This window comes from Schistocerca serialis, chromosome 1, assembly GCF_023864345.2.
Source record: "Schistocerca serialis cubense isolate TAMUIC-IGC-003099 chromosome 1, iqSchSeri2.2, whole genome shotgun sequence".
Lineage (NCBI taxonomy): Eukaryota > Metazoa > Arthropoda > Insecta > Orthoptera > Acrididae > Schistocerca > Schistocerca serialis.
In genome coordinates, this window is record NC_064638.1 from 1,253,024,883 (window position 1) to 1,253,047,304 (window position 22,422).

The 22,422-nt window shown below is 43.6% G+C and overlaps 1 protein-coding gene across 1 annotated transcript in view; it reads left to right on the forward strand.

Moving 5' to 3' along the window:
* Positions 1 to 22,422, forward strand: part of LOC126456738 (Down syndrome cell adhesion molecule-like protein Dscam2) — a 427,689-nt gene that overhangs the window by 43,642 nt on the left and 361,625 nt on the right. Inside the window, exon 3 of the mRNA XM_050092487.1 lies at positions 10,634 to 10,795. Within this exon, the coding sequence (XP_049948444.1) occupies positions 10,634 to 10,795 (162 nt within the window). The remainder of the gene's footprint in view (positions 1 to 10,633; positions 10,796 to 22,422) is intronic.

Below are 22,422 nucleotides of genomic sequence, written 5' to 3' on the forward strand. Positions count from 1 at the left end.
CCGACGAATTTTCAGATTCCCTTCTCGGTCATTTATTGAGTATTTTTATTAAGGGAATTGCGGTCTGCACATCAGTGGATGGGGGTCCTGTTCCATGGTCAACTTAGTCATCAGACGTGACACCAGTGGACTTATTCATGTAGGTGCATGCGAAGATACTCACATGGATCTGGTAGCTGGAGTTCTTGCAGGCGGTCAAGTGGTACGCCAAACGCGTCTGCAGTGATCCATAGACGTTCCAGGTTATACTCGGTAGGTTAAAGTTTCCAAACGTGTCTGTGCGGGCGAGAGAGTCGGTGGTGCTTCTCTGTACACTCTGTAGTGAACAGTACCTGTGAGGGAATGTTTCTGCAACTGTTTCGTGATGTACCATACAACACAGAACAGATTAAACACGCTTGACAAACATGTATATTTTGTCTCTGCGAGTTGTTTATTCTTTGTTTCGTGTTGCACATTTTAGTGATTGCAAATAACAGTATTCTCACAGAAACAAAGGTGATTGGAGTAAGAAACTGAATAAATCGTAATTACATTATTACTCTGTAAGGAGCCACCGGAAACCACTACACCCTTATCTCAAAGTAGTCAGACAATACTGCAGTATAACTTCAGAAAAATAGCCTAAGGGGTTGGGAGTCACCCTGTGTTGCTAGAAATATCTTTGAACAAGTAATGATCTGCTAACTATCAAATATGTTCTAAAACGGAGTTAGTTATCTGCGAGTCAAGTCTATTTTGTATGTTTGTGTTGTTTCCTGACATAGTGAAGTTGGAGATTAGTGATATACGAACGTTAAAAGTTGTCGAATACTTACAAATAATCATCTATTACTCAAGATCGCAAAAATTATTCATGTTCATTGATAACTAGTTTCGGCTAAAACAGCTACCATCTTCAGATCAAATAAGACAAACACTGTCTAATCACCAGGCTGGTAGGAGACACCTTGACATCAATAAAATACGTACTAGTGCATAGTATCATTCATAGCCGTAACTTTCTCTACGCGTACAGCTACGTGTAGGATTATATTAGTATCACCCAAATATATGAGATCGAGGTAAACATTGTAAAACAGCGTTGTATCAGTTAGTATCCGCAAATAAAGAGCGCTTATCACAAACTAAGGGACAAATTATCCCTGTCACGTAACACCAATAAACAACAGAGTTATATGTTCGTATCAGGGCATGCAGAACACATGCTTTTTACGTTTATTCGCGTGTAATTACTCAGCGTTTTGACCTAATTTAACCATTCTTGACGTATGTGCTAGATGGTCCATCCAGGATGGTCTCATATCATAGTGGACTGGAACCTGGCTAGGTACAGAGATAGAAAATGTATTTTAGCTTTTTGCTAATGTTGGAAAAACTTTGAAGCTTTCTGTATCCAGACTTGATGTATATCGTCATTTCTGCACCTAAATGTCGTAAGCTAGTTTTATTGACTTTATTTTATCTATACTAGTAACCAGTTTAATTTAAAAAAAAATGGTTCATTCAATAGCTCGACATATTCAAGCGGTTCACATAAACCCAGATTATCCTACAAAATGTGCATGTACCGCAGTGAGTTCAACAACTACGCCACTCATGCTCACAGAGAAAACGCCACAATTTTTATGAGAGCAAAGTCTTCTGTGCTGTTAATACAGCTCTACCTGTTGGATGCCTCCCAGCGCATAATAATGGAATAATCCCACAAAGGTCGTGCATGAGAGGCCATATATTTCGCAAGTATTTAATCTAATTTGAGTGCTTATGTCCATGATACTTTCTGACCCACTTGCGTACTGTGAGTTCTTTGTAGGCTAGGAACGACAGGTACTATTACGGAAACCACGACCAATTCGAAGGCTGATGGTAGTGTCATCTAATGGGCACTATTGTAGTTCATGTAGGTTTCGACGGGGCATATACGAGAAGAAACGTGTCGAGTTTTCCTTTAAGATAAAGCCTCTCTCATTTAATAATCTTCTCTTTATTTATTTATTTATTTTGTTTTAAATCTGGGCCAGTCATGCAAACGTTTAGTTTATCTGTCCCGGGTAATAATAAATTGCATCAAATGATATAGTATTGGCTCCTTTTTGATTGCGACCATCCCTTGGAAGTCGGTTTAAATTTTTTAAAAGAGAAACTATGTTTAGCTAATCGCTGACAGGAAAGTAAATGACTACCTGAAATTTTTCATTCAATATGGTGCATACTATCTTCGCTTTCAAAACATCAATGGGTGTGAATAGCACGCAAAACAGTCAAAATTTGACTGTTCAAGCTACGTTATGGTTAGGTGCATGATTAGATCCGACAAGAATATGAACAACTCATTTTTTACGATATTTTGCTCATTACTGAGTTTCAGATAACGATCCCCTCTACATGTCATTGTTTTGGAAAAAACAAACTACCACTCCAGATATAATTAAGTTCAAAACGAAGTAACATTTTCTGAAAATTTTTACTGTTGTAGTTTTAATAATTCTGTTTTGGTGACGTTTTTATCAGTGAGTTACCACAAATTCGATAGCCTGTGCTACAGCGTGGTTTTACAATAGTGCGCTTCCAAATCGCGACCTTCCTTTGTGGTGGACTCAAGTTCCCCCCACGCAAGCTGCTTACAGTAACCAGCTGTTACCAGTAAGACTGCTAGCAGACTGCTAGCGATGCTACAGATCCTTTGCCTTACAAGTTCACTGCCGAATAGAATGCTGGCCACGAGCGAGTAGATACTCGTTACTGCGGCTGGTTAAAGGACCGCTGCGGCGCTGCCAAAGCCGATTTAACCTCCGGCATACAGGGACCCCTCCTCCCTGTGGCTCGACCGCGCGCACAGGACGGTAAGGGCTTGTGGCAAACGGACATGAAATACCCCGGTAAGCGTTATTCCACTATTTGCCGTTCGTCCTTACTGATGCAAATGATTTGGAAGCTCTTGCCGATTTCTGACGTAATTTTTCCAACGTGTAATGCGTCCAAGAGTTCCGGCCGCTGCACTAGAAACTGAAGACACGCCACATGGGGTGGAGAGTGTGTACGAGAACGTGCCTTGTAGGTACAATGTCTGTAACAACGCTGGTGGTCACCAATCGAGCCGCTGTTTTAATGCATCTGTACTGTTCGGTACGTACACTGTGCTGGCGTCGTTTTTGGTTTGTAATTACGTAAACTCATAATGTTTAAGTCTTAACACAAAGAAACGTGTTTAAGTGATAAATGGATGTTCCGTTATGTTTCCTTTCGAACTGTTAAATAATAATTGTACTGCTTCACGCCAAATTCAGTTTCTCAAGCAGAAGTGTATGAGTTAAACATCTGAATTGAAACTGTCGTCTAACGGAAACGGTACGTTTCCGAACATGGGTTCCTATTCAAAATATTACGTTCACACTCCCCTCTGCACGTCCTACAAGTTTCTAAAGGGAATTTACGAAGACCCTGTATGAAATAATTAAAAGTTTTTTCTAGACAATACTTTTTACACACCACCAGCATTCCTCTTAGTAGCACGCATGGACAAGTGTGTCTACCTATCTCAAATCAGTAACCTCCAAGAGGCCTCGAGAAGAATTTAGATAAAAAATAAAAATGTTGTTGGCTCTCTTGTGAGACAAGATAAGCAACGTCTGTAAAATTCCATTCAAAATTTCCCGTACAGGACTCGAACTGAAATCTCAGATATTTTCTCTTAGTCATTTGTCAGTAATTACTTTGTCCCCACTGAAACTTCTGTCCAACTGCGTACGGAGATAGTGAAACAGTATCGAAAAATTGTAAAATAAAGTATCCCAATAGAAGAACACTGCTTGACAGCAACTACTGACAGTCAAATACTGTACATTGTTGTGTTTTTTGAAATACGTTATCTGTTTTCAGATTCACAAGTTCTTCAGACGTCTTTCCACAATTATTTTGAGTCATTTGTATAGTTCTTATTATAAAATGTTGACGTTATCCAATTACGGTGCACGAGCTAGAACTACATAGCCGGCTTTACGAGTGAATAAAATTGTCGTGTGTTATTTACATTGAAATCCTTTCTGTTAACAAGCAAGCTTCACCATATACATGGCCTAGAGCAGTGCGTGTTTGTCACTGTGATACATGACTGTGATCGCCAACCTGTCTTCGCACCTCCGTGGTTTGGCTCTCCTATGTCCACATTTGACTACTGCGGATTTCACTTCAACCTCATCATAACAGTGGCCTTTAAATATGTCTAATGCGGCATTCGATGTACAAAATAACGACATTATTAAAAAACCATTTGCAACAGAGACTGTTTTCTAATTTTAGAACACTGAACCACTGTTGCTGCATCCGACCAAAATGGAGTGGAGTAATGCGTACTTTATTTGCTAGTTTCGTTTCATATCGTTTCGCTTCGCTGCAGCTGTGTCGACGTGAACTGAGTCAGGCAGCGTATCATTTTCGAACGTAGCCGTCTGGGTAAGCACATTTATCTGGATTAAAGAAAGCAACAATGATAAACTCTTTCCACATCGTCATCACACCCACTACAGATACCTACCTGCAATAATTTTCCAGACATGACATTGCTGTCAGCAAACAGTCCCAATTCTTCAAACGAAGTACAGGACAGGTCCTACCGAACTTCCCTCAGTCAGTCCTGGTGATACCTTTTTCTGTGATGAGCACTCGCCGTACACAATAGCATTCTAGATTCTATCACTCAAAAACTCATCGAGTGCATCATATATTTCAATAACTATTCCATATTCTCTGGTCTTTGTTATTATTCTGCAGTGTGGTACAGTGTCACAAGCGTTCGGAAGCACTACAATATACACTATGTGATCAAAAGTATCCGGACACCTGGCTGAAAATGACTTACAAGTTCCTGGCGCCCTCCATCGGTAGTGCTGGACTTCAATATGGTATTGGCCCACCCTTAGCCTTGATGACAGCTTCCACTCTCTCAGGCATACGTTCAATCGGGTGCTGGAAGGTTCCTTGGGGAATGGCAGCCCATTCTTCACGGAGTGCTGCACTAAGGAGCGGTATTGATGTCGGTCGATGAGGCCTGGCACGAAGTCGGCGTTCCAAAACATCCCAAAGGTCTTCTGTAGGATTCAGGTCAGGACTCTGTGTAGGCCAGTCCATTACAGCGATGTTATTGTCGTGTAACCACTTCACCACAGGCCGTGCATTATGAACAGGTGCTCGATCGTGTTGAAGGATGCAATATCCTCCCCGAATCGCTCTTCAACAGTGGAAAGCAAGAAGATGCTTAAAACATCAATGACGGCCTGTGCTGTGACAGTTCCACGCAAAACAAGGGGTGCAAGCCCCCTCCATGAAAAACACTACCACACTATAACCCTGCTGCCTCCGAATTTTACGGTTGGCGCTACACACGCTGGCAGATGACGTTCACCGGGCATTCACCATACTCAGACCAAGTCACATTGTGTACCGCGATTCGTCACTCCACACATCGTTTTCCTACTGTTCACTCGTCCAATGTTTACGCTCCTTGCTCCAAGCGAAGCGCCGTTTGGCATTTGCCGGCGTGATGTGTGGCTTATGAGCAGCCGCTCGACCATGAAATCCAAGTTTTCTCACCTCCCACCTAATGTCATAGTAGTTGTAGTGGATCCTGATGCAGTTTGGTATTCCTGTGTGATGGTCTGGATAGATGTCTCCCTATTACACATTACGACCCCCTTCAACTGTCGGCCGTCTCTGTCAGTCAACAGACGAGGTCGCCCTGTACGCTTTTGTGCTGTACGTGTCCCTTCACGTTTCCACTTCAGTATCACATCGGGAACGCTGGACTTATGGATGTTTAGGAGTGTGGAAATCTCGCGTACAGACGTATGACACCAGTGACACCCACTCACCTGACCAAGTTCGAAGTCCGTGAGTTCCGTGGAGCGCCCCATTCTACTCTCTTACGATGTCTAATGACTGCTGACGTCGCTGATATGGAGTACTTGGCAGTAGGTGGCAGTACAATGCACCAAATATGAAGAACGTATGTTTTTGGGGGTATCGGGATACTTTTGATCACATAGTGTATATCGCAAAATGTAGAGGTTTTAAGACAGTTTTGTGCATATCATTAACGACCCTTTCTAAATCCGTGTTGACTTTTGGACAGAAGCTTTTTTTTTCTCACTCACATTCTGTAGAAGAATCATTGTCTTCAAATCTAGAATATGCTCAAGAATCCTACATCAGGCGGAAGTTATAGTTATAATTTTGCGCCTCCGCTCTTTCGCGCTTCGATTTCGTGTAAAACTGATACGCTCTAAAAGCAAATTAAGAAATGAGACAATGCTGGAGAGTGCTCCTAGCAAAACACGGTTCTAAACTTATGCGTTTCTGGCACCTATCTCCTTTTTCAGATATTTCCCTTGCTTCCATTTGGGAGTTTGAGTGGAAGTTGAACGGTGGTGTCTCTTAAAACCTTGTACGATTTTTTCGGTATGAAATTAAGGACTGCGGCTTTCCATTTAGTGTTTCATGTTTCTGTACAAACTTCTCGAATAATTATTCAAAAAAAGGTTGAACTCGCAAAGAGATTTTAAATAGGACCAAAATTTTCTAGGATTTTTCAGAAAGAGTTATGATTTGGAAGTTATACGCAACGCACATAACCCTCCTTGTAAACGTATGAATTTCTAGTGACCACCTCTCGGCATGTCCGCGCTATTTTAGAACACTATTGGAATAAGTGTTGCCTCAGCATCTTCCGACTGCTATTATTAAACGAGGATTGCTCGTTACCATCCTTGAAGTCTGTAACTTGCAGCTAGTACTCTCTTCCAGAGTGTTGATTTATTCTGAGTGTCTACAGGAAGCTCCATACCTCTAGCTTCAAAACTATGTAGGTGGTGCTGGATTCAACTGTAAGTAGTTTGAGATGAGGAACCAATGGTCGAAAGTGAAAACTGAGTGTCTTTTATGTAAATTTATGTGGGATTGGGGAGGAAGAAGAGGAAGAGGCAGGAACTAATGACATCAACTGCATCGGGACTTTGTGTGGAATCGGCGGCGACGAGGAAAAATGTGTGCTGGACAGGCGCTAGAACTTCGTGGTTCTCTACTTGCTAGACAGCTGTGTTAAGCACTGTGCCACCCGGACACAATGTTTACTGCAAATGGCCGGACTACCTCGGTACGCTACCCGACTGACTCACATTCCCACTAAGCGCCACTATCCGCACTCCCCTCCATGTCCACCATGGTCGCTAATTTTTAGATTTCCGCTAGAGGTCGAACGTAAACGTACATCTTCACCGATGGTTGTCCGAAAGAATGGACACCACACTTTCAAATAATTGATTCGGACATGTCCGAAAGAACGGACACCACGCACTCATACAATTTATTCGCCTTGATGGGCAATGAATCTACAACCCTCACTGCAGATGCACATTTACGCACGACCTCCAGAGGGAATCTAAAAATTAGCGAGCTTGGAGGACTAGAGGGGAGTGCGGATAGTGGCGCTAAGTGGGAATGTGAGTCAGCCGCCGGGTAGCGTACAGAGATAGTCCGAGTACGTGCAATAAACACGTGTCCTGATGGCGCAGTGATTCGAATTCCGGTCCGAAGCACTGTTTCAGTCGTCGTCTCTGGTTCCACATAACGTCCAAATGCAGCTGATGTTAACAGTTCCTTCTCTTTCCTTTTCTTTCTCTCTCCTCCATCATCAGTATAAATAATAATAACTTACGTTTTGACAACTATTCAAAGTGGCGTGCTACGGTTCCCTTGCAGAAATTACAACACAATCCATTGACAAAACTGAGCTGTTGGTTCAGAACCCTTGGAGCCACTGCTTACACATGTTGCTTATATGTGAGGTGCAACTACTGCTTCACCAGTAACTTTCGCTCAGTAGGGGACAGGATTGTACCTCAGTGCCTTTTCCAGTCTTTCGTCTTTACCCTGCCATATAATAGTTTAATACATTTTCTTAATCTATTTTTAAATGATAGCGTTCAATTCTTATGGGCTGCAGTCTCTTTCTGAAATTAAAAAACATTACACCTGAAAATTAAGATTCTTCCAAATGTGAAAACATGTTCCAAGGTATAACATGATTATGTACCCAGGAACAAGTGTTCTATTCAAAGTTAAGAGCGCTGCAGTCGAGAAAATCTTGTCAGTGCTGTCTATCCGTTCTATTATTAATCTACTATGCAGCAATACTCAGTAACGATAAGTATTATCAAAAACCAGTTACAAGCAAAATAGATTTATAAACAGGAATTGCTGAAAACTAACAAAAATTTCCATTTCCAAGACCGGTAAATCTGTTACGACGAAAAGGATCTCAGTTCATTTGCGAAAATAAAATGTTCCATGGTAGAAATGTTTCGTCTCTTTTGCGGTACAAGATGGTGCTCGACCGAAAAAGAATGGCTTAACTGTCCACTTATTATATAAATAGTTCTAAAAAAATATATCGTTTTACTAATCGTAAAATTCTGCAACTGAAAAACTGACAATTTTTTCCAAACAGCTGTAACATATTACACAGCACTCAACTGCTGTTATCTTAGACCTCATGTTTAACATCAACAAAAACTGTATAACATGGCAGAAACTGCTTACCGCTATCTCTAGTGCACATTTCTTCATCTGATTCTATTTACTAGACTGAACTACCGACCACAAAATTTCGTGTGCCGCTAGGTACACTATCCTCTAGGTACAAAACTCGATACTCTGCCGTATTCTTCGCAGTGCTCATTTCTAAGGCCATTTGACTGGCGCGTACTGATCAATCCTCGCCCTCACGGCCTCTCATTATCTCCTCTAATTCCAGTCGAGGCATGAGCCAGCCATCTCTCTGCGTCTTAAATATCCAGTTTCTCACAGGTTTCTGTCTACAGAGATAAATTTCTTCCAATTAGGACAATGCATATTTCCAAACATTTCGCTCCTTCTTTGTTGCGGGTGTCCTACAGGTGATAGCATCCTACCCAGGTACCTAAACTCTTTACATACTTTAATAAGGTGTCCGTCTGCTTAGAATTAATTTTCAAAACCCATTTTTTATACTATTCAAAGAACTTCTTAAGTACGTAAGAAGTAGTAAAAATGAGAACAGCGAGAAACTTAACATCAGAATTGATGGTCACGAAGTCGATGACGTTAAGGAATTCTGCTACCTAGGCAGTAAAATAACCAATAACGGACTGGGCAATAAGGACATCAAAAGCAGACTAGCAATGGAAAAAATGGCATTCAATTAATTATCATTTATTCTAGAGAAGCTGCACGGTCATCAATACTACCTGTTCTTTCGAGAACAGATACTCTCATCGTATAACTTGTTTTTACATCTGCTTGCACGTCTACGTACATATCCCGGGGACCACCAAAGTGCTAACACTATCATTTACCACTTTCTCTGTAGAAGGGAGGAAGAGGTGTGAGGTAGGCAGTCGGCAAGGGCGGAGGTGGAGGGGAAGATGGTTTAAGAATTAACCGGGTGAGATCTTCTTCTAGGCTCTTACAAGCAGTACTTTATCTGCTGTCAAGCTTCGCTGCTGTGTAAATAAAGAAGAATTCAGGAATAACAACATTGCTTCTATAAACCATTAGGTGTATACTATGTTCATCTAAAAATAAGCTGAAAGTCTTACGTTTCTTTGCTGAGACTGTGCCAAACATTTACCACATGCAATTCTTGAACCTTTCTGGCAGATCAAAACTGTGTACCGGATAAGAGACTCGAAATCGCAATCTTTGCATTTTGGGGGCAAGCGCTCAACCAACCGAGCTACCCAGGCACGACTCATGCCCCGTCCGAGTCTCGGTCTGGCACACAGTTTTAATCAGCCACGAAGTTTCCTGTCAACTCAACCCAACACAGAGTGAAAAGTTCAGTCTTGGAACATCTCCCAGACTGTGGCTAAGCCATGTCTCCACAGTATCCTTTCTTCCAGGAGTGCTACTTCTACAAGTTTCGCAGGAGAGCTTCTGTGAAGTTTGGAAGGTACTGGCAGAAGCGAAGCTGTGAGGAAGTGGCGGGTGTCGTGCTTGGGTAGCTCAGACGGTTGCCCGCGAAAAGCAAAGGTCCCTAGTTCGAGTCTCGGTCCGCACACAGTTCTTTTACCAGGAAGCTTAATATCAGCGCACATTCCGCTGCGTAGTGAAAAGTTAGTTCTGGATATAGTTCTTGGACAAGTCTCCGTGGAAGTGTCGTTCGTTCAAGCTTAGAAATAATTGCAGAAAGTTCCTCGGTTGGGGGGCGGGGGGGAGGGGAGGTGGAGGGGGGGGGGCATCTTTGCATTTCTGCCAGGGGCGTAGTATCGTCTCGATACAGCTCTGCGTTGATATTGCGATGTTGGTTATGATAAAACGTAAGCAATTGATAACCACGTGCCTCACACGCATTGTTTATTCAGCACCTCGTACCGTCTGAAATATTCATTTCAGAGCGTTGATTCCTGATCTCAAAATATTCAGCCTATCATCCTCTGCCGCCCATATGACTTTAACTCCATACATTTAGAACACTCCAGATGATAGACGACAGGAAGACTATGATATCTGTGTAAGTCTGGCGTGCAGTTGGAGTGGTAGCTAGATGATTATCCTTCGACGTTTCGGCCGTAACGCGGACTTGCATCTTCTGTTGCAGTGGTGCGGCAGGACTACGAGGTGCAGGTGTACCGCTCGCATGCGCTGCTGGGCAACACGGCGGTGCTGCGCTGCGTCATCCCGCCCTTCGTCCGGGACGACGTCTCCGTCTCCTCCTGGTTCCGAGACGACACCATCATCCTGCCGGGATCTCACGAAGCAGGTGAGAGCGATTTCTTCCTCATGAGGAGGTAGCGAGCGGGACTGCGGATATCTACAACAGTGGTGCTGTTGTTTACAAGTTTTAGGTAAAAATGTGTTTGAGGCGTCGCTGTAAAGAGTTCCTATACTAATTTGAAGTACACAGTAAAACTGAGAAATGCTGCCTCTGGGGACTTCGAGACAAAGAAAAGTTTACTAATTTCATGTGGAATAGGGCCGAAAGCACTCAAAAACATCATTTATTGCCAATTGCAGTTTCGATTATTTCGTACTGTCAAGCAAAAATTACAGCGCAAATAGCCACACAGGCATTAATACGGTCACTACTCCAGACGAGTAGGAATGACGTCCAGGTGACACAATTCATTTTTTAATTTAACATCTTTACCGTGAGACGTACATACCTTGCGTACTCCCTTGAAGTCCGGAATAGCCTCTGTATTTATAGCAGTGCGGATAGCTGCATACACTCCAGCACGTCTGCCAAGAAGACCGTGCTTGCATGCATCTCCGAACAACATAACCTGCTCTATGCCACCCGATGCCAAATGAAGGCTGCAACCTTACACAGCTGTCATCCAATGCATCTTTTAACACTCACATCCTCTCTATACTTTCCCTGCTCGTAGACATCCTGCATCCTTTTCGCTATAACATCATTTCCAATAATTCCTTACGCAATGTCACCAGCAGCAACCACCACATACTTCACACAATGAAAAGACTGTACAACACAATGACCTTGCTATAAACATCAACTATATTAAACCCTTAAATTAAACTTTATTAATTGTTAAATTTATTTAATCAAAAGGCTAAAGAGCCGCAATTTGGCCGTTGTTAGGTCACTTCCCTTAGCGAGTATGTAAATAACTGTTAAATATAAAATAACAGTTTTCATATGTGACTTTTCCTAAAAATTAGGAGTACTTGAAATCATAAACGTAATAAAAATAATTATAGGGGTAACTACCATGCTCAGTAACGTAGGATGTGATGCATTGTCTGTCTCTCTACAGCCGGCCGGAGTGGCCACGCGGTTAAGGGCGCTTCAGTCTGGAACCGCGCGACCGCTACGGTCGCAGGTTCGAATCCTGCCTCGGGCATGGATATGTGTGATGTCCTTAGGTTAGTTAGGTTTAGGTAGTTCTAAGTTCTAGGGGACTGATGACCTCAGATGTTAAGTCCCATAGTGCTCAGAGCCATTTGAACCATTTTTGTCTCTCTACAATACTGATCACATGGTATATCTCATTCCCCCTGTACGTGAAAACTCCTTGCAATTTCCTTATAGTATGGTGACAAAGTATTGTTTGCAGATGACGTAGTGTTGTCTATCGTAGATGCTTGGACACTAGGTACATAACTAGGAAACTTGAAGAATGTAAGAAGTGGGGCCTCGAAACAAATTCGGCAAAGAAAGAGTGTTTAGTTGCCGGATCTGATGAACAAGATTTGGACGGGAACATTAAGGCTTGCCAAGAACGTAAGTACCATGGATCTTTGTTTGATAACCACTCGAGGGTAATAAGAATAAACAGCACTCAGTGAACTGTGGACGTAATCGGCGTACAATAACTAAATGGTGCATGGTAAAGCAACATCAAAGGAAACGAATATTTTCTAGATTATTGAGGGACTTACCGCACAGCCTGGAAGCACAGAACGTTAGCGAAAAACAAGAGGAAATTTAAAAAACAATTTGTCGTATTGTTTATTTTTCAGTCGCAGTTTCACCCAGGAAAAATGAAATTTTTACTTGTATTTACTTCAAAGATACATACAACAGCGCAGAAAATTGTTTCATGCCAATTTCTCATTACAGTTGTTACGGGACTCCTGAAATGAAAATAGTGTTGGCATGATAGAAATGAGCAAGTAACTATGTGTCTATAAACCTTTCCACAATAACTGCATCTCGTTTACGTTACACCTAACATCAAGCTAATTTCTTCTTCATGACAATGTAATGGCGAGGGAGCACCACTGTACAAACCTCGACACACGGCGTAAATTCAAAGCTGCCTTTATTGCATCATCTATATTAGAACATAGACGATTTCTGAACATACGGTTCCATTATTGCATGTATACACCAGACTGGATATTTTAAATAGGTAAGTCGGAAATCAGAATATTGTAGCAAAAAAAGTAAAGTCGTATGGCAATCGTCAATAGGGCTACCTCGACGGGGAAGTTCCGCTGCCTAATTCTGAAGTTTTTTACTTTTCATCGTACACAGTGGCACCTTTCCTTCACGGTGCGTGAGAGTTGTGTGTTCAAATGCATCTGAAAAATATAGATGAGTGTAATGAGTGTGTTTAGTGTGGTGTCATGTTTGTTTGTGCTGGACACACACCGCCCACCTTAACGTCTCCATCTGATGAATCACCATCAACAGTATCACATGCCGTCAATTCATGAGACACGGCGGAGAGGTTTGAAAATAACTCCAGGAAACTGGATCAGTAACTTTACGCCACGACCTCTACTTCCCTTACCTGGAAATGCAAAGAGAAAGGAGCTAACAGCACGTGGCGTTGTACCATTGGGATTACCCATACAAGAGGTCTGACCATGCCCAATGCTGCTCAACTGCAGTTATTTTGTAGTAATACTATAGCGACATGGAGGCAGGCCTGCAAACGGTTGATGGTTGGTTGGTACGGTGACTAGCAGCTTAAACGTATCGTGGGTAAATAGGCGGAAAATCCACTACTCTTCGATTACACGATTGACGAGTAATCATTGGAAACGGTCCCAAATATTCAGTATCTAAGAGTATGTATCAAAAGCAATCTAAATTGAAACGATCACATAAAATTATCAGGAAGGTCAGGATATACCAGATACGTTTTTGAATGTAATTTGTCCACGGAAGTTTTAGCTTACTAAACAGCGGTGCGACCGCTTCTTGAATACTCTTAGACAGTCGTGGACCCTTATTAGGTACGATTATTAAAGAAATTAGAGCAGATCCAATGAAGAGCAGTGCAAATAATCAAATGTTAGTTTCTTAATCACGAGAGCGTCACTGAGACGCCATTGGCAGGCGTTACGGAAAGGCGGTTTGTCTCATGAAAGGTTTTACTGCTACCTGTCTTGGCAAAAGCACATTCCGAGAAGTATCAAGCAACATATTAATTCCTACCACAGGCATCTTGCAAAATGAACACGACGATAAAATGTGAGAAACGCCCCATCCGTCAAAAAATTTCCGAGACTGACATTATTCCTGGCGTATAAGCGGAGTGACTACGGTGTTAGCTTGAACTAACAAATGTAAACAACAGATGTGCATTCGACCAGTCAGTTGTGAAAATTAGTGTTAAGTATTGAAGGTGCGTCCGTAGTGGGTCAATGCTGTTGTGTCACAAATCGCAACGGAGCAACGAACTGAACATCTTTAAATCAAGCGTTCAGGGCATTTTCCAGAATTTTTTGAAGAATGGAGAGGTGTGTAGAAAGTTTGTACTTGACAGCTTGACTCCTGAACAAAAAGAAAGTGGTGTTGACGCCTGTCGTGGCGTGACTGAAATGCAAAACGCGGACGATTCTTTTCTAGAAAAAATCAAACTTGACTCTTCAACAAAAACAAAGTGGTGTTGACGCCTTACGTGACTTGACGAAATGCAAAACACGGACGATTCTTTTCTGGAAAAAATCATTGGTGTTATCAATACAAACCTACCGGAACGAAGTGCAGTAATTCACATGACGATATAGCCGAAATTAGAGCCAACGTGATTGTCGAGACCAGAAACATCCCGAAGAAAAACATTTCTGACAGTTTCACATGGTCGTATGAACGTGCTGTGCGCTGTGCTCAAATGTGGAGAAACTATGTAGAGCACCTCAAGCATTAAAACCATTCTCGTAACTTCTCTCTCTCTTTTTTGTATTAATGCTATTAACGCAGTCTTGAAAATTTTTGAGCCGATGGGGCTGTATACCTGATGCAGAACTTGTCTACAGACGTTCTTCCCGCACACTGTTCGCAACTGGAACAGGATATGAGGGAGGGTGATAGTTGTACCCAAATACTTAGGCGCCTCAAAGCGTAAGGAGGCTTACACAACGCAGACGTCGATTATTTGCAAATGTTTCTTAGTCACGAAGATCGTCATGCATTTCGAAGTATACAGTAGTACATGGCCCAGTATTGTCAGTAGAATATCTCAACTCAATACGTGTAGTATGGACTGCCGTAGAAGTTCTTGTAATTGAGCTTATATTTATTTGTTACTTTACTGTCGAGGTTGTACCTTCACTGGATTCACCAGCCCAGTTACTTAGAACAGGGTATGAAAGTATTATTCGCAACAATTAGGCTGTATTGGAACGCCAAGCAGGTGATGGTGAAGGGGGATGAGTAACGCGTCGCGTAGCAAGAATAGGAAGCAGGTGTTCGAGCAGAGTCAGAAAGACGCTGCTCACTCAACTTGTAAGATAGGTGAGGCACGCTAGTCTTCCACGGGAGACGTATTTACAACTACACTGACGGAAAAAAAATCACAACACCGAAAAATACACTCCTGGAAATGGAAAAAAGAACACATTGACACCGGTGTGTCAGACCCACCATACTTGCTCCGGACACTGCGAGAGGGCTGTACAACCAATGATCACACGCACGGCACAGCGGACACACCAGGAACCGCGGTGTTGGCCGTCGAATGGCGCTAGCTGCGCAGCATTTGTGCACCGCCGCCGTCAGTGTCAGCCAGATTGCCGTGGCATACGGAGCTCCATCGCAGTCTTTAACACTGGTAGCATGCCGCGACAGCGTGGACGTGAACCGTATGTGCAGTTGACGGACTTTGAGCGAGGGCGTATAGTGGGCATGCGGGAGGCCGGGTGGACGTACCACCGAATTGCTCAACACGTGGGGCGTGAGGTCTCCACAGTACATCGATGTTGTCGCCAGTGGTCGGTGGAAGGTGCACGTGCCCGTCGACCTGGGACCGGACCGCAGCGACGCACGGATGCACGCCAAGACCGTAGGATCCTACGCAGTGCCGTAGGGGACCGCACCGCCACTTCCCAGCAAATTAGGGACACCGTTGCTCCTGGGGTGTCGGCGAGGACCATTCGCAACCGTCTCCATGAAGCTGGGCTACGGTCCCGCACACCGTTAGGCCGTCTTCCACTCACGCCCCAACATCGTGCAGCCCGCCTCCAGTGGTGTCGCGACAGGCGTGAATGGAAGGACGAATGGAGACGTGTCGTCTTCAGCGATGAGAGTCGCTTCTGCCTTGGTGCCAATGATGGTCGTATGCGTGTTTGGCGCCGTGCAGGTGAGCGCCACAATCAGGACTGCATACGACCGAGGCACACAGGGCCAACACACGGCATCATGGTGTGGGGAGCGATCTCCTACACTGGCCGTACACCACTGGTGATCGTCGAGGGGACACTGAATAGTGCACGGTACATCCAAACCGTCATCGAACCCATCGTTCTACCATTCCTAGACCGGCAAGGGAACTTGCTGTTCCAACAGGACAATGCACGTCCGCATGTATCCCGTGCCACCCAACTTGCTCTAGAAGGTGTAAGTCAACTACCCTGGCCAGCAAGATCTCCGGATCTGTCCCCCATTGAGCATTTTTGGGACTGGATGAAGCGTCGTCTCACGCGGTCTGCACGTCCAGCACGAACGCTGGTCCAACTGAGGCGCCAGGTGGAAATGGCACGGCAAGCCGTTCCACAGGATTACATCCAGCATCTCTACGATCGTCTCCATGGGAGAATAGCAGCCTGCATTGCTGCGAAAGGTGGATATACACTGTACTAGTGCCGACATTGTGCATGCTCTGTTGCCTGTGTCTATGTGCCTGTGGCTCTGTCAGTGTGATCATGTGATGTATCTGACCCCAGGAATGTGTCAATAAAGTTTCCCCTTCCTGGGACAATGAATTCACGGTGTTCTTATTTCAATTTCCAGGAGTGTAGTTGATGTAGAATAATGAAATTTCGGAAATGTATTTGTCTAGGTAACATTGGAAGACAACGGGTTATTATAAGCGCGAGATAAACCATTGCAAATGTGAAATGCTGGTATGTTAATAACCACTGTAAACGCCATAATGCTTTCTGTTGTATAGGTGCCAGATGTCAGTTTGTGAGTTGGAGCACCATTCCTGATGCACTTGGTCGGTCAATACAGTACGGTTAGTGCTGTTTCTGGAAGAAGCTGGAGTTGTCGGCCGATGATGTTCCGCATGTGGTCGACTGGAGACAGATCTGGATCTGGTAACTGAGCAGGTCAAGGCAACATCTCGACACTCTGTAGAGCATGTTGAGTTAAAGTAACGCTATGTGGACGAGTGTTATCCTGTTGGAAAACACCCTGTGGGATGCAGTTCATGAGTGGCAGCACAGCAGGTCGAATCACCAGATTGACTACTGATTTGCAGTCTGGGTGTGTGGGATAACTACTTGAGTGCCTCCTGCAGTCATGTGACATCGCACCCTCGACCTCGACCCTCAGTTGTTCTCCTTCTAACCAACACACTGCCGTCACTGGCACCGACGCAGAACCAGCTTTCATCCGGAGAGACAACAGACCTCCACTCTGCCCTCCAACGAGCTCTCGCTTGACACCAATGAAGTCGCAAATGGCGGTGGTTTGGGGTCAGTGGTACGCACGCTACAGAGCGTCTGGCTCGGAGCTGTCCTTCACGCAACCGATTTGTAACAGTTCGTTGAGTCACTTGTGGCTAGTTTGCAGGAAAAGGCAGCTGTGTTAAGGGCGTTTGCCTATGCGAACGACCTTCTTGTCCTGGTGCAGAAGACGAATAGAGGTACTAGTAAAGGCAGCTACGACATTATGAAAGGACTGGTGACAGAGGTCAAAATTGGCAGTTGCACCTTCCAAGTCAAGTTATATTATTTTTAACGGTAAAATTGTACGAGAACCAATTAGTAAAATTAAGTATGACATAATCAGATGTCAAACGTTTGCAAAATACCTGGGTATCCACCTCGACCAGAGGATGACCTTAGACACACAATCGAGCAAGTAAGTAACAAAACTATTGCTTTGTATAATAAACTTATAAGTGTAGTTCACAGGAGGTCTCCTCTTCCTCCAAATGTTATTAATATCTGCCATCTTCTTACATCGATCATGGGGTATGGGGCGAGTGTCTGGGCCCACAGGCTGAGGCTCGTCTGGCTGTGTTTGCCAGTCAGGCGAATTCAAAGAAATATAGTAGTACAACCAACTGGGACCTTTGGCACTACACCAACAGATGTCTCGGCAGCTATAATCGGCTTATGCCCAGTTGGCTTAATTAAAAGGCAAAGGGCTGCCACATGTTTGCTGAGTAAGCCCGACTTCATTAAAGTAGCAAATATCATGGGAAGGAATTTTCAGAATTCTATAGAAATGAAACTGCTTTTTATGAAAAAATGCAGTCACAATGGGGATTGTTCACAACAGCACGAAGGGTTTACGGCTTCTTGCCGTACGTCAAAGAGTGAATCAAATTAAAACTTCTTAAGCCCAATAAATCCCTGGTGAACTTCCGGAAGAGACACGGTCCCTACCCGGTGTACTTGCCCGGATAGCAGGGTCTCTGAATTACTTACATTGTTAAATATTAGTACTGTGTAGTTAAAAAAGGTCTTTTTTGTATTGTAGGTATCAGATCATTAACGTAACAGGCGTGAAAAAAACTCACTGTGGTGCCAACTGCTGATCAAATTGTTGCTGCAGATGCAGTACGATTCGCCATAGCCACACGCCGGAAAACCACGGTCTTCCCTCCCGGAAGTACCAGGTCACCGTCCGGAGCCCAGCCTTCTTGCGACAGCACATTCTCGTCAACACCGCTGCCAGTAATCATGTACCGTGTGTACATTCCTGCCAAGTGTTTCTGCAGTAAAGCAGACGGAACATTCAGCTTCCAGTAGCCGTATTACACGACCTCGTTCAAACCTGGTGAGGTGTTGGTAATGGTGTATTTGTAGCCTTAAAGGCATTCTTGACTAACATCAATTCACCACGTCCAGTCACAGAGGTAACGAACGCTCACGACCGACACGGAGAGTATTGAAAGCAAACCTGCTTTGCGTCCTCATACTGACGTTACTTGCGCAGTTCTTATGAGCAGGCACGAAAACTGAGTACACATCATCTTTCAGGTATAGAAACACGCCTATCAACTCTCGTTTATGTCACAAACTTCTTGTTGGTGTAGCAATTTTCTTTCCGTCACTAAAATGTAGGGCGAGTAGTCACTGCAAGAGGGTTTGATGGCGAGAAAATCTGGAAGTACTCTGCATTCTAAATTGTTATCTTACTAGACAACGCACAAAGCAGAAGACCAAATATGTATCTACGTACAGGGTGATTCAAAAAGAATACCACAACTTTAGGAATTTAAAACTCTGCAACGACAAAAGGCAGAGCTAAGCACTATCTGTCGGCGAATTAAGGGAGCTATAAAGTTTCATTTAGTTGTACATTTGTTCGCTTGAGGCGCTGTTGACTAGGCGTCAGCGTCAGTTGATGCTAAGATGGCGACCGCTCAACAGAAAGCTTTTTGTGTTATTGAGTACGGCAGAAGTGAATCGACGACAGTTGTTCAGCGTGCATTTCGAACGAAGTATGGTGTTAAACCTCCTGATTGGTGGTGTATTAAACGTTGGTATAAACAGTTTACAGAGAATGGGTGTTTGTGCAAAGGAAAAAGTTCTGGACGGCCGAGAACGAGTGATGAAAATGTAGCACGCATCCAGCAAGCATTTGTTCGCAGCCCAGGAAAATCGACTCGCAGAGGTAGCACAGAGCTGCAAATTCCACAATCAACTGTATGGAGAGTCCTACGAAAAAGGTCAACTACCCGAGGCGATGGATCGGCCGCCAGGCAGCCCATGACAGAGCACTTCATCACTGGCCTCCAAGAAGCCCTGATCTTACCCCCTGCGATTTTTCTTATGGGGGTATGTTAAGGATATGGTGTTTCGGCCACCTCTCCCAGCCACCATTGATGATTTGAAACGAGAAATAACAGCAGCTATCCAAACTGTTACGCCTGATATGCAACAGAGAGTGTGGAACGAGTTGGAGTATCGGGTTGATATTGCTCGAGTGTCTGGAGGGGGCCATATTGAACATCTCTGAACTTGTGAAAAAAAACCTTTTTAAATACTCTTTGTAATGATGTATAACAGAAGGTTATATTATGTTTCTTTCATTAAATACACATTTTTAAAGTTGTGGTACTATTTTTGAATCACCCTGTATATCATTGGCTTTTGAAGATTCCGTGCGAGAGTTGATGTCTTCGTACTTAGGGCTGGCAGACTCTCTGTAATACTCAAAATGGTTCAAATGGCTCTGAGCACTATGCGACTTAACGTCTGAGGTCATCAGTCCCCTAGAACTTAGAACTACTTAAACCTAACTAACGTAAGGACATCACACACGTCCAGGCCCGAGGCAGGATTCGAGTCTGCGACCGTAGCGGACGCGTGGTTCCAAACTGTAGCGCCTAGAACCGCTCAGCCACTCCTGCCGGCTCTCTGTAATATTGTTTGGTGAGAAAGTCCGTACCCTTATAGAATTCAGTTACAATCTTGTCGGTAACAGATGACACTGAACAGGTAACTGAGGTATAGTACACGGTGTTTGTGTACGGCGCAAGAGCTGTGTCCATCTTGGCGCGGGAAAGCAGGCTCTGGTCGCCAGTGATGGTGTGCAAATTAGAGGCGGCCTCCAAGGAAATCCGGGAAAATTACTGTGTAATTTATCGCTGCATGTTGGTGCGCCAGTAGCACACATCGCTGCATTCTGGTGTGTCAGTAGAAAACAGCTGTTCACAACCTCACACTGATAATGCCTTACATCAAAAATTAATCGTAATACTCTCAGTCACGCTACAGCACAACATAGAGTTTATTAGCAGCAGTTTCGGGAAAGATATTGTGGCGTTGTCTATGCAAGCGTTCACCTCAACCAGTCTCTTATTTAAAAACCAGTATTTTGAACAACAAAATGGTGCCACCACGAGAAGTGACCTGTCACTGGAGGATGTGACGAAACAGGCCTCCTCGAATATTAACCTAACCGGAAATGACGGTGCTGATTAATGAAAGTGAAAGGAACCACGATGCATACCCTCTGATCTACATCTATATCTATATGGATGCTCGAAAAATCACATTTAAGTGCCTGGTAGAGGCATCGTCAAACCACCTTCACAATTCTCTATTATTCCAATCTCGTATATCGCGTGGAAAGACTTTACACCTATATTTTTCTGTACGAGCTCTGATTTCCCTTATTTTATCGTGGTGATCGTTTCTCCCTATGTAGGTCAGTGAGAACAAAATACTTTCGCATTCGGAGGAGAAAGTTGGTGACTGGAATTTCGTGAGAAGATTCCGTCGGAACGAAAAATGCCTTTCCTTTAATGATGTCCATCCCAAATCCTGTATTATTTCTGTGACACTCTCTCCCATATTTCGCGGTAATACAAAACGTGCTGCCTTTCTTTCAACTTTTTCGATGTACTCCGTCAGTCCTATCTGGTAAGGATCCCACACCGCGCAGCAGTACTCTAAAAGAGGACGGACAAGCGTACTGTAGACAGTCTTCTTGGTAGATTTGTTACATTTTCTAGTTGTCCTGCCAATAAAACGCAGTCTTTGGTTAGCCTTCCCCACAACATTTTCTACGTGTTCCTTCCAATTTAAATTGTTCGTAATTGTAATACCTAGGTATTTAGTTGAATTTACGGGTCTGAGATTAGACTGATTCATCGTGTAGCCCAAGTTTAACGAATTCCTTTAAGCACTCATGTGGATGATCTCGCACTTTTCGTTATTTAGGGTCAACTGCCAATTTTCACACCATTCAGATATCTTTTCTAAATGCTTTTTCAATTTGTTTCGATCTTCTAATGGCATTATTATTCAATAAACGGCAGCGTCATTTGCATACAACCGAAGACGGCTGCCCAGATTGTATCCCGAATCGTTTATATAGGTAAGGAACAGCAAAGCGCCTATAACACTACCTTGGGGAACGCCTGAAATCGCTTCTGTTTTACTCGATGACTTTCCGTCAATTACTACGAACTGTGACCTCTCTGACAGGAAATCGCAAATCCAGTCACATAACTGAGACGATAGTCCATAAGCATGCAATTTCACTACGAGCCACTTGTGTGGTACAGTGTCAAAAGCCTTCCGGAAATCCAGGAATACGAAATCGATCTGAACTCCCTTGTCAATATCACTCAGAACTTCATGTGAAAAAAGAGCTAGTTGTGTTTCACAGAAACGATGTTTTCTAAACCCATGTTGACTGTATGTCAATAGATCGTTTTCTTCGAGGTAATTCATTACGTTCGAACACAATATATGTTCTAAAATCCTGCTCCATATCGACGTTAACGATGTGGGCCTGTAATTTATTGGATTACTCCTACTACCTTTCTTGAATATTGGTATGACCTGTGCAGCTTTCCAGTCTTTGGGTACGGATCTTTCGTCGAACGAATGGTTGTATATGATTGTTAGGTATGGAGCTAATGCATCAGCATACTCCGAAAGGAACTTAATTGGTATACAGTCTGGACCAGAAGACTTGCTTTTATTAAGTTATTTAAGTTG